Source organism: Danio aesculapii, chromosome 3 (assembly GCF_903798145.1).
Source record: "Danio aesculapii chromosome 3, fDanAes4.1, whole genome shotgun sequence".
Taxonomy (NCBI): domain Eukaryota; kingdom Metazoa; phylum Chordata; class Actinopteri; order Cypriniformes; family Danionidae; genus Danio; species Danio aesculapii.
In genome coordinates this window covers 16,567,388-16,580,470 of record NC_079437.1, presented here as the reverse complement: position 1 = coordinate 16,580,470, position 13,083 = coordinate 16,567,388, and the positions used below count along the sequence as shown (strand labels likewise).

The 13,083-nt window shown below is 34.8% G+C and overlaps 1 protein-coding gene across 2 annotated transcripts in view; it reads right to left on the bottom strand.

Annotated features, from left to right (window-relative positions):
* Window positions 1-1,571: 1,571 nt before the first annotated feature.
* dnajc7 (DnaJ (Hsp40) homolog, subfamily C, member 7) overlaps window positions 1,572-13,083 on the bottom strand; it is a 28,126-nt gene continuing 16,614 nt past the window's right edge. Inside the window, exons 7-14 of one of the 2 annotated variants that reach the window (XM_056453261.1) lie at window positions 11,424-11,577; window positions 11,158-11,322; window positions 8,838-8,929; window positions 8,654-8,727; window positions 7,752-7,898; window positions 6,486-6,635; window positions 4,111-4,173; window positions 1,572-2,261 (exon numbers count right to left, since the gene is read on the bottom strand). In XM_056453261.1, the coding sequence (XP_056309236.1) occupies window positions 2,224-2,261; window positions 4,111-4,173; window positions 6,486-6,635; window positions 7,752-7,898; window positions 8,654-8,727; window positions 8,838-8,929; window positions 11,158-11,322; window positions 11,424-11,577 (883 nt within the window). In that variant the 3' untranslated portion in view covers window positions 1,572-2,223. The remainder of the gene's footprint in view (window positions 2,262-4,110; window positions 4,174-6,485; window positions 6,636-7,751; window positions 7,899-8,653; window positions 8,728-8,837; window positions 8,930-11,157; window positions 11,323-11,423; window positions 11,578-13,083) is intronic. The other variant, XM_056453262.1, reaches the window with a different exon arrangement.

Sequence of the window (13,083 nt, the reverse complement as noted above, 5' to 3'; positions counted from 1 at the left end):
CAGCAAAATTCAATTGTATTAAGTTATTTTATTAAATGTAGTTCAAGATTTAATAAATTCTTGTGGTTTAAAAGCTGAAGTGTAAGCATGGTAAGAAGTCTTCAGTGTCAAGATGAATGTTTTTCAGCACACAGCCAGTCTCTATTAAATGAACCAGCCTTTTAGTATGAATCATTTGAATGGTTAAATGAATCAATTAATAAGACGGCTGACAGTTTTAGGGTCATATTATGTTAATTCGTGATGTTTAAAACAAGTATTAGCACAAACATAAATTTATATAATAGACATTAATAAAAACACATGGTGTAATTACCATTTAAAAAAAAAAAAAAAAAACTTTAATCTGTGATTATAAAACTCCCATACAGTAAGTCTTTCTCTTTTTACAATTACATACTTTAATGAGTAATTTTGTACTAATATCTGATCCTAATAGAACTGCAAATAATGATTTCTGAAGTAATGATAATGAAAATTCAGCATTAAACCACAGGAATACATTAAATTTGAAACTACATTCAATAAAAAAACTCAAGCTGCACATTTATTTGCTAAAATGTGTACAGATAACAATGCTATAGCAATTATGCTATAGCTAGCAAAATTGAAGACAAAAAATATTTATATATCTTTTTAAAAATGTATTGAAGACATAAAAGTTGAGCATGTGGTGAAGGGGAAAACAGAAAGAGGCTTACTTTATTTACATGGCTTTTTTTTTTTTTCTTTAAAAACGGTCCATAGTCGAGACTGTTCCAGCGGCGTGAGCAAAGTCAGCATGGACATTATCTTTTGAATACACTGAAGATCTTTCAAGATGAGCAACGTGAACACATTCCAGACGAATATACGTTTTCTGAACGAACTACACGGCCAGGTCAAATACAGCAAAAGAATGCTGGAGCGCGACAAATCTGCAGAAATCCAACGTGGAGGAACACTTAGTTAAAACAGTAGAGATCACCAAACATGGCTCACTGATCATGCCTGCAGTTTACTTACATCCACACACACAGACAGACGCGCGCACGCACACACAGCAGAGTGAATGGAATCAAATCCACAAATAACCAGATCAATAATCTCCATTTTTCCTCTTTAAATCAGAAGTTGTTATTATTATTATGAGTGTTGGCTAAAAATACTCTCTCCCCTATACAGTTTAACCTATACAGATCCTAGTGTATCCAAAGATCATCCATCCATCCGTCCGAAGCTCACGTCCAGCGAATTTACAATAAATATACATATCAAAAATGTGAGTGTCTTTCAGAGTTAAAAAAAAATTAAACAGTCATAAACTATCAACACAAAAAAAAAAAAACACTTTACATTCCAGTAAAATGTACAATGCAGCAAGGGCTTGAATGGCAACGTATGACGAAAAAAATGAACATTACAGAGAGGGAACGTGGCCAACAGGTGCTGAAAGACAGACTCAAGCTCTCTCTCTCTTAACCTCTGTATGCAGTATTCGAACAATCCAGGAATCGACTAGCGTTTTATTTGTTTGTTTGTATATATATATATATATATATATATATATATATATATATATATATATATATATATATATATGATGAGATTTGGCATGAGGCGCTGCATTCACATTTGCTGAGGTCTTTAAAATGGGTTGCAATGCTGCATGTATATAATCTGTGTGGATTCTGGCTTTGTACAGGTTTAGACAATCTATACATCACTTGTAGTAATGAACTGCTGTGATAAACCTTGCTTTTTCGATTAAATCTTTCTTGTTTTGGATGTGGATATTCTGCGATTGGTCAAGGAGAAACAGGAGATTTGCAAGTAGCACCTTCTTAAGTTCCCCCCAAACATCAGCTGTTAATTGATTTTTTTTTTTCTCAAAATAATAAATGTGGAAATGATGCACTGGGGTACATTCGATACTGTGGATTAAGAAAACAAAACGATAAAAGTAGAGCTTGATTATGAGAATCGGAGTGAGAGAGAGAGAGAGAGAGAGAGAGAGTAGTGTGAGGTGGTAGAGTATGGTCTGCCCCTGCCGTTGTTGTCTTTTGTGTGCGAGCAGGAAAAAAAACAAGCCAATGGCACAGATGCAGGTCCAACTGTGGCGCCCGAAGGCCTGATTCACCAGAGTGTCGTTCGTCAAGAGAGCAGGGATGGAGAAGAGCAGTCCGGTTTCGGGGGAATTCAGAGGTTGTGGAACTACTGCATACGTGCTGGACGGTGCCCAAGCTAACCGAACTGGAAAAAGAAGTTTCCAGGTCCAGATGCTGCAGAAAAAAGGAGATAATGAGGGGGAAAAAAAAGTGACTATGTGAAGAATTGAATGTGTGAACCTCACACAAAACTACTAAAAGCAGCCGGGGTGTGCTATATTGACCAAAGAAAGCAGTGTTGTTTTTTTGGAAGATTTTGATCATTAACTGACTAACTAATAATATAAATAAAAATTACAAAAAATAAAGTTCGTAACTGTAGAGAGAGACTGTAAGGGAGTTTGATTAAAAAATAAATTATTTAAAGTGCCCCTATCATGGGTTTTTGAAAATGGCCTTCTATGCAGTGTGTAACAGCACTAAGTGAATGAAAACATCCAGCTGAGGGTTAAATCCGAAAGTGCACCGTGTTTAAAACTATTGATTCTTTAACAAAAAATTAGACTCACAGTCGAATAAATGAACCGAGTTGGGTTAGGATCTTTTGCTTGAACGCGTCGACAAGGTACATCACCAAATATGAAGTACTGATTCCTGTAAAACGTGAACGCGCCTTTCCCTTCAGACACTAGCGGAGTGCAGGGGATCATGGGACTGATCATGACACGAAGATGACAATCATTGACAGATGGAGATTCGGCTGTGGGAAATAAAGGGTTAAAGTTCATTTTTCTAACAACACCACAGTATAGCCAACCGTGTGTTTTGTTTGTTCCTGTCATTTTTCTGATTTGATACAATAATCTATGCTGCAACGCGGGATTCGCTGGACATTTGCTATTAAAGGAGCAGCAGAGACTATTATGTATGGGACTTTGTCAGACTTTGACAGGGATCTTGTAAATCGCTCCGCGCGGCTTGTAATCACGTATCTATTATAGATCAGTGTTTGTACAGTATCTCTCAGGTTAAATCTGTACGTATGTGCCTCCAAAACCATGTTGAAAACGTGACGAGTGCTTCTTCCTTTACTGATTTAAATGCATTTCAGAACTCACGATCCTCTACCATTTGTCTCTGCCATGGCCACCATCAGCTGTTCCTCAGACGTGTGGCACGGTCAATTTTCAAAACTTTTGCCACTGTGTGGATTAAAAGTGGATGTATGTGTTGTTGTTTTTACTTGGGCTTAGAGTTAAGGGTAGAGTAACATGCTGGTGTTTAACTGCATGGCTTTATTGCAGTCCTGCATTGACCATTAAAATTTATAATAACATTATATACAGTGGGTATCGAAAGTATTCAGACTAGGCATGGAACGATAAGCAATTTCAAGGTTTACCGTAGTTTGGAAAAGTCACGGTCACGGAAAAGACGCAAAGAATTTTTTTTTAGATAATTTCAAGTAATTTACTCAAATGATATGGCCATTCTAAATTCTTACAGTAAAGCTTTTGTGCTCTCAACACACACTTTTTAATTTTGCAAAAGTGAGAATAAACTTGATAATATCAGCACAAACATCCCATAACAGTGCTATCGTGGATGATCAATATCGCACATCCCTTGTAGAGTCTTCAAACATATTTCCGTCCAAATAAAAGTTTGGGTTCAGATTGTTTTTCCAATAAAAATTAGTTGTATTAAATAACAGTAAAGATATTTATACTGACAAAAAAATAAAGTAAATACAAGTAATCTTTCATTCATTAAAAAAAAATTATTTTCACACAATAATAAACAACATTGATAACGGACATAAAATCAATGTATTAGCCTGATTTCTGAAGTATACTGGAACACTGAAGACAAGAGTAAATGATTCTTAATATTATTACTTTTTGGTATTTCTGAAATATTTTGAAAGCATACTGATCCCAAACCTTTGCTTGTTAGCGTTCAGTGGTTTACAGTCTAAACCAGTGAATTATGGACGATGAAGACAAAGTACATGAAATACTACCTTCAAAACTAAACCCACCAGGGCCACCAAAGAATGCTTTGAAGATGTTGTTGGCATCAAAGTCTGAAAGAGAAGAAAATAACGACATAAAACAATTAATCGTGATCATTTAACATGCTTAGAAGACATTTCCTAGGTCTAGATTGAGGATAATTGGTTTAACACATTTGGTTTGCAATACTTATTTACTTTTTGTGGTGAAATGCTTCTGTAAACACTTTATTGCATATTGTAATCTGATTTAACTTACTTATTCATTCATTCATTTATCAGAGAACCCCCCCCCCCCCCCCCCCCCATTTTTCACCCATATTACCCCATAATCTATACGTCCGATACATATCTCAAAACAAAACACTTCACATTTTCAGCCAAAAACAGTTAACTTTGAGTAAACTTCCCCAAAGCCTGGTGCGCAGAAATGAAGACAAACTGACGGAGTCAAGAAATCAGTCAAGTCATGCCCTGAAGAGCAACTTTAAGTGAATTCAATAAAACAGCCCTGATTGAGTCAATGCTGGAAATGAAACTGCTTAATTTAATTCCCTCTGTTGTCTGCACTCAGCATTAGTCTTTTAAAGTTCTGTTTACTCAAGAGCTGACACTTGGATTATTCAGCACAGCCATAGCATGACACTTTCAAGAAGATCTAGGCTTTTAAAAGAACATAAATGACATTCGCTTTCAATAGAAACATAATTTCTGCACTAATAAGCATAAAAAAGACAATTCTGAGGGGAACTGATTATTTTATCTCTGCAAGTGACTATAATGAGAGTCCAAAAACAAATAATACTTCTGATGACATGCCTATTCGGAAAATACCAAACAAAACAGTGACTACATATATCTCTATAACAAAAGTAAATTACAGCAAAGTAAACAACGCATTAGAGTTGTTGCGTTACTGGAATTCAGTATTAATTGATACTGAAATTTTAAAAACACCCATTTCCCGAAAACATTTAAGCGCTGTTGAGCACGTTCTTAAACACCGCTGATTTGCCATTGTGTTCACATGCTCAACAGAAATTAAGTGATTGGCCGTGAAGGTCATCAGTTCACCAAACTCACTGCTGTTTACTGAGTGTAACTACAGGATACAGGGACACTGGACCATTTCAAAGTCATATTAGCTGGTTTGTCTATAAGCTGACATACGAGCAATTCGCTGATGAATCGCAGCTTTAAAACACTCCAGTGTCCCTGTATCTGTGATTACACACAGTAAACAGCGGCGAGTTCACAGTAATTTCTGTTGAGCACAAAAACACAGTGGTAAATCAGCGCTGTTTAAGAACGTGGTCCACAGTGCCCAAATGTTAGTGGGAAAAGGACGTTTTTAAAATGTCATTATCGATTGGTACCGAATTCCAGTATAGTGACAATCCAACGATGCATAAATATATCTTTTTTTAAATTAGCAATATGCAAATAAATAAATTTGTCAAGCAAAATGAGCTGCCATTGTTGTCTGTTTAAATACATTAGTCTTAATTTATTGGTATGTTAATATTGGTGTTGCTATATATATATATATATATATATATATATATATATATATATATATATATATATATATATATATATATATATATATATATATATATATATATATATATATATATACACACACATACATACATACATACATACATATATATATATATATATATATATATACACATATATATATACATACATACATACATATATATATACATACACACACACACATACGCTAAGATTTTATTATTGCAATTTAAAAGGTAAAATTTAGCAAACAATTTCAAATGACTAAAATGATCAAAGTGAAAAAGTATTAACAAATGTTTTATTATTAAACCAACATAAAAAAACCTAAGTACACCGGCTTACTACTTATTTGGAAAAAAAACATGCAACTAATCTTTCAGTATCAGTTATAAAAACAAAAATTTATTGGTCAACTTCTATTGTATGTAGTATCAAAGGGACAGTTCACCCAAAAATAAAAATTCTCTCATTATTTACTCACCCTGAACACAAATGAAGATATTTTATAAATAAAAATCAGTAATCAAACTAATTTATTAACCCATTTACTGCCATAGCTGGAAAAATGAATAGTACTGGGGTAAATGGGTGAGAAGATCCGTTTTGTCTCTAAAATTCTTCTAAATATCTTCAAATAGTATTAAAAAATCTGTTTTTTAGCAGGAAAAAATATATATACATGACTGGAACAACCTGATGCTGAGTAAATGGGACCATTTTCATTTTTGGGTGAACCATCCCTTTAAACATGAAACACTGAGTGAAAATCATCTTCCAGACTGAAATGGTGCAGACAGAAAAAGAAAGCGTGTGAGAATGGATGTGTGAAGGGGACAGACCCATGTTCATGTCATCGTCCTCCAGGTCGTGGCCGCTGTCATAACGGGTCTTCTTTTTGGGGTCGGAGAGCACAGTGAAGGCCTCGCCGACCTCCTTAAACTTCTTCTCTTCCTCTTTCTGCACCTCAGCGCTTGCACCACTGTGTCGGTCTGTGAAAAAAAAAAAAACACATGACCCTTACTTAGTAGGCATGGCATACGCTACAAAGCTCCGATCAGAGCCATTCTAGCTAAGAGAAAACCATACAAGTCGTTCACATATCTCGACTTTTTTTTTAATGCAGATGTGCAGGAAGTGAACAGGATTTTGAAACTTGGATTAAAAGATCTGTTTCAACTCTCTGCGATCAGCTGCAGCTCAAGAATGACTTTTACAAGTTTAAAACAGTGCATGTTTGCAATAAAGAAAAGAGAGGGGAAGCATTTAAATTTCATTTAATATTCAGAAGTTTACACACAACATGTGAACAGGCCTATAAACAACAATGGAGGACATACAGCAGATTCCTGTTTTATGGCATGTGGCTGTTTGTCACAAGATGATGACAAACTTTATGCATGGTAGAGTGCTGTGTGCCATCATTGTGTTATTAGGGTAACATCTGGACGAATTTCTTGCCTCAGAAAAAATCAGATCCTAATATTCTTCATATGCATATGAAGTAAATATAAAGTTTTTCCGCCTAGTAAATAAGTTTGCTATTACACTTTCAAAGATCGTTAAAGTTCGCGAATGTTAATACTGAAGCAAAACAGGAGTAAAAAAAACGAACTAACAAAAGTTCTCAATTATGGAAAGTGAAAAAAATACAATAGAATAAACATATGAAACAAACTGCTTAAAGCATCTTCCCTGTAAGAAAAAAAACTTGATTTGAAAGGAATAGCTACAAAAGTCCTTCAGTCAAATGAGGGACTTGGTCCTTGTCTTTTGTTGTTTGATTAGTAATGATAAAAACGGCAGAATTATATAGTGCGCTGTTCTTTAAAAGCCATGCAGTTCCGATTTACATGCCTTTTTATTCTCATCTCTTCATGTTTGTTTATTACATGAATGACTTCCGGTCTACCGCTTGTCATGTGCAGTGGAAAGACGGCTTTATTTACAAATGATAAGTTTGCAGAAATATAATATTTGTAAAAACACAAACCTTTTATGAATATTTTGAAATAACTTGTTGAACGATTTGCACAAAAAAAACAAAAAGCTGATTCTGTTCGTGTTTCATGAATGAGGTCAATTCTTTTAGTAAAAAAAGTTAGTACCTGGGTGGTGCATCAGGGCTCGTTTGCGGTAGGCCTTCTTGATTTCATCTTCAGTTGCGTTTTTATCCACCCCGAGAACCTTGTAATAATCTTTCCTCTTGCTTTTCTTTAGCTCTAACTGAGCGTTCTTCAACAGGTTCTTGTGTTCTAAAACACAACACAAATCAAATAAGATTTGGCACAAACAATAATAATAATAAAAAAAAAACAGTTTGGGGTCTTTTCACAATTGACATGATTAATCCTGGATCATATTAAACCCTGGTAAATGAATTTCTGGCTTCACAGTCCACATTATTTATTAGCAATTAATCCTGGGTATTCATGTGTTGGTTTTACGTATTCTTTTACAGATTTAACAAAGACAAACAATAATCATTTTATGTGCTCACAGAAACAAAGAGGACAGGTTGTCTTAATTAAAATGGTTACATTTTAAAGTGATAAATCCAAGTAAAATGCACTTATAATAATAGTTGTTGTAGTAAACTCACTGGCAACAATTCTACTTACTACTACTACTACTACTAATAATAATAATAATAATAATAATAACAACAATAACAACAACAAGACATTATTATTATTAATAACAACAACCCAGTCATTCAATCACCTTCAGATTTAGTTTTCCTATTAATACCCAAATTTAAACCCAGTGTTAAAATTAACTGAAAAATCACATCACACATTAAATTATATTACAAATTCCATACGTTTTATGATTTTTAATCAGGCAATTTTTTAAATTACTATAACTTAAACTGTTCAAATTGAGAGCAGAAATCAGTTTTTTCTTTTGCTTTTTCAGATTTAACAGGTCTCTACAAATTCCACGAGCGAAACAATCCTCAACCCAAATCACTCAATCAAAAAAAAAAAAAAAAAAAAAAGACACTCACCTTTAGTCTTCTCTGTTTGATAAACCTTCTCGTAATCTCTGACCGCCTCTTCATACTGCTCTGTGTCCATGTAGCTACAGTACAAAATGTACAGGTTAACATTTAACAAAAAATAAATAAATAAATAAATAAATAAAAAATTCCCCAGTCAGTTTTAAATCAAGTGTAAAAGCAATAAACGTACCACTGGGCTCTTCTCAAATAAGCCTTAATATAGGTCTCATCCAGTTTAATGGCCTTTGTGCAGTCCTCAATGGCCTGCTCCAGTTTATTTAACTGAAGACACAGAGGAGAGACAGAGAAACATTATGTGCTAGTGGAAAAATAATGACAAAATTGAGACAGACACACGTGACCCATTTTCAGAAAAGGAAAGGGTTCTAGTGTTTGGCCTTGTGGGGTTCAAACAAAAATGTCTACATATTAGGAAAGGGTCATATGTTATTGTTAGCAAAAAGAGTTTGTCATGTCATGATAATTTAAATAAAGACTACAATCAGGAACTGGTTTGGTTAGGCTGCAAAAAAATATATATATATATATTAAATAAATAAAAGACACTTGCACAGACAAAATGACTAGCCACTCGTGCTGAAGGATTTAGGGAAAATATAATTGTAATTTGTTGACAGATATTTCGATTTGATTTGCGATTCATTTTTGTTAAGTCAAGATTAGGCCCAATATTGTAGTTTACAGACTAAAATAAAAACAACATTCTTTGGATATATATATAGAGATAGAGATAGATAGATAGATATATAAATAAATCTATCCAAGTTTTAGAAACAACAAATAATAACTTGACTTCTAGTTGATGATTTGGTATCAGAAGTGGCTTATATGAAAGGCAAAGGCCTCTAGATTACGCTTATTTTACCAAAATAAAACATGATCATGCCTTGATTTTTAATTATTTAATTAGGACAGTGAGGTCTGACTTTGCTTAGACGAAAGTCTTGTCACTTAACAGAAATAATGTAGAGTATAGAATATAAAGTCATGGTGCAGTGAAAAAAATTATTTATATTGTGTATGACTCCCATGAGCTTTGACGACTGCATCCATACAGCTCTGCAATGACTCAAATAACTTATTAATAAAGTCATCTGGAATGGCAAAGAAAGTGTTCTTGCAGGACTCCCAGAGTTCATCAAGATTCTTTGGATTCATCTTCAATGCCTCCTCCATCTTACCCCAGACATGCTCAATAATGTTTATGTTTGGTAACTGGGCTGGCCAATCCTGGAGCACCTTGACCTTCTTTGCTTTCAGGAACTTTGATGTGGAGGCTAAAGTACGAGAAGGAGCACTGTCCTGCTGAAGAATTTGCCCTCTCCTGTGGTTTGTAACGTAATGGGCTGCACAAATGTCTTGATACCTCAGGCTGGTGATGTTGCTGTCCACTCTGCAGATCTCTCGCATGAGCCAATACTGATTGTAACCCCAAACCATGATTTATTTTCCTGCACCAAACTTCACTTATTTCTAGAGAATCTTGGGTCTATGCGCATCCCAATAGGTCTTCTGCAGTATTTGTGATGACTGGGATGCAGTTCAACAGACTATTCATCGGAAAAATCTACCTTCTGCTACTTTTCCAAATGATCAACTACAAGTCAAGTTAATATTTGTTACAATTAGGAGATGGCCAGTATGTATGTATGTATGTATGTATGTATGTATGTATGTATGTATGTATGTATGTATGTATGTATGTATGTATGTATGTATGTATGTATGTATGTATGTATGTATATATATATATATATATATATATATATATATATATATATATATATATATATATATATATATATATATATAAAAAAAATATATATATATATATATATATATATATATATATATATATAAAATTTATTAAATATTAATATAAAGATTTTTTTTTTAATATTGTTTAACATTAATTACGGAATGATGACAGTGTTAATGTTTGATTGTTGGATTTTTGCAATTAAATACGGCTAGACTCCACAGATAACCATAAAGCACAATTTACTTCTCTTTTGATTAGTTTAATTCAGTCGTATAATAGTAATTTATTATATTTTCTGCAAATGCACTGCATCGAAAAAGACTGTCACCCAGGTCGATCCAAATTATTGAATCTTTTCAAATAGAGCTATTCAAATCATCTGGCCAAATTATGTTCATATCGCAATATACATTACAGCAAAACAAAACATCGCAATGTCAGATTTTTTCAATATCGTGCAGCCAAACAGACAAATTATTAATACCCTAGACAAATTCTTAATTTTGGATATTGGACATTCTAACGTGAAAAAAAAAAAAAAAAAATTCTACAATGATGCCTCGTATACATAGTCTTATTGTCTTTCAGGAGAAGTCGGTGTCATTTCCAGTAAAAAAACAAACAAACAAAAAACAACTAGCTGGTTAAATAAAAGTAACTAAGCCAAATCAGCCAGGTAAATAAATAATTTCAGGCTTGACAATATATGCAACATGTAAACGCAGACCTTGGAGCCGACAGTGGCTCGGTTGCAGTATAACTTGGCATTGGTTTTGATGTTGTTTGGGTCGATGGTTAAAGCCTCAGTGTAGAGGTCATATGCTTCCTCATAGCTGCCCTCTTTAAACGCTTTGTTCCCTTCCTCTTTCTTCGCCTTTAGAGCTTTAGCATTCTACAACAGAGAAAGCATTAGACATTTCACTGTAGAAAACCAGTTTCATTTGCCAACTTAAAACATGATCAATTAACAGTGTGGATTAATGATGCACTTACTCTGCAGGCCAGACGGGCCTTCTCGTGGTCTGGTGCCATGCGCAGCGCCTGAACGAAAAACTGCACAGCCTTATCGATGCAGTCTTCATAGTACAGACATAAACCCCGAACGTACAGGGCATCGCCGTTTGTGGAGTCCATCCGCAAAATGTCACTGAAGATACAAAGAGCAACAGTGAGGTCTTATAGATACAGAAGTGGACAAAATCTCTGGTACTCTTCCACTGAAGAAAGAAAAACTACACTGGACACTGAAATAACTTAACACTGGAATTGCTCATTACTTTGTCCAGTTTCATAGATGTGACATTTGCAGTAAAAACTCAAAACATAAATCCACAGAGAAAGTACATGTAACAGGGTATATACACAAATCAGAGACTAAAAATCAGAAGTTTCTGCCAACTAAAAATCAGAAGTTTCTGCCAACCCGACTCTTCACCATAACTTTTCAATCCAGATGGATGGAGCAACCATCACTGCATCCAAAATGGTAAAAAGCCTTGGAGTAACGATTGATGACCAACTGAACTTCTCTGACCACATTTCTAGAACTGCTCGATCTTGCAGATTCGCACTCTACAACATCAGAAAGGTCCGACCCTTCCTATCTGAACATACAGCTCAACTCATTGTTCAAGCTCTTGTCCTCTCCAAACTGGACTATTGCAACTCTCTGGTAGCCGGGCTACCAGCTAGTTCTATCAAACCTCTTCAGCTGCTTCAGAACGCAGCAGCACGAGTGGTCTTTGATGAACCCAAAAGAGCACATGTCACTCCGCTACTCACCCGTTTGCACTGGCTGCCAGTTGCTGCCCGCATCAAATTCAAAGCTCTGATGTTTGCTTACAAAGTGACCTCTAGCTGTGCTCCTTCGTATCTACTCTCACTTCTGCAGATATATGTGCCCTCCAGAAACTTGTGTTCTGTGAATGAACGTCGCCTCGTTGTTCCATCCCAAAGAGGGAAGAAATCACTTTCCCGAACTCTCACATTCAATCTGCCCAGTTGGTGGAATGAGCTCCCTAACTACATCAGAACAGCAGTCACTTGCTGTCTTCAAGAAACGACTAAAAACGCAACTGTTTAGTCTCCACTTTCCTTCCTAATCTGCAACTGCCTCTCTGGCTATACCACTAACTGTGCCCTCTCTCCCTCTCTCTCTCTCTCAAAAAAAAAAAAAAAAAAAAAAAAAAAACATTTTTTACTAATGCTTTGCTTCTTAGACTTTACACACCTGAAACTTGTCTATAGCACTTGCTCACTGCTGCTCTTATAGTTGTGTGAATTGCTTCCTTGTCCTCATTTGTAAGTCGCTTTGGATAAAAGCGTCTGCTAAATGACTAAATGTAAATGTAAAATTTAATTCCTTTTAAGACCTTTTTTAAGACTCCTTGCATAAATGAACGCCTTATCACCACTTCAGGTTAACCAGTAACATTGCCAACATTTTAACTTGCAGTGTTTTTACTAAATACTGATCGCAAGAAACGAATCCTAAACTAAAACTGTATTTATATAACTGAATTACCATGTTTGTAAACATTCAGAATGCGTGCGCAGCGAGGTTGCATAAGAAAAAAAACGGGAGCGCTAGCATTTACAGTGAGAGTTTGTTGTTGTCTTAGAAATAAGTTATATTGAATACATAATATATATT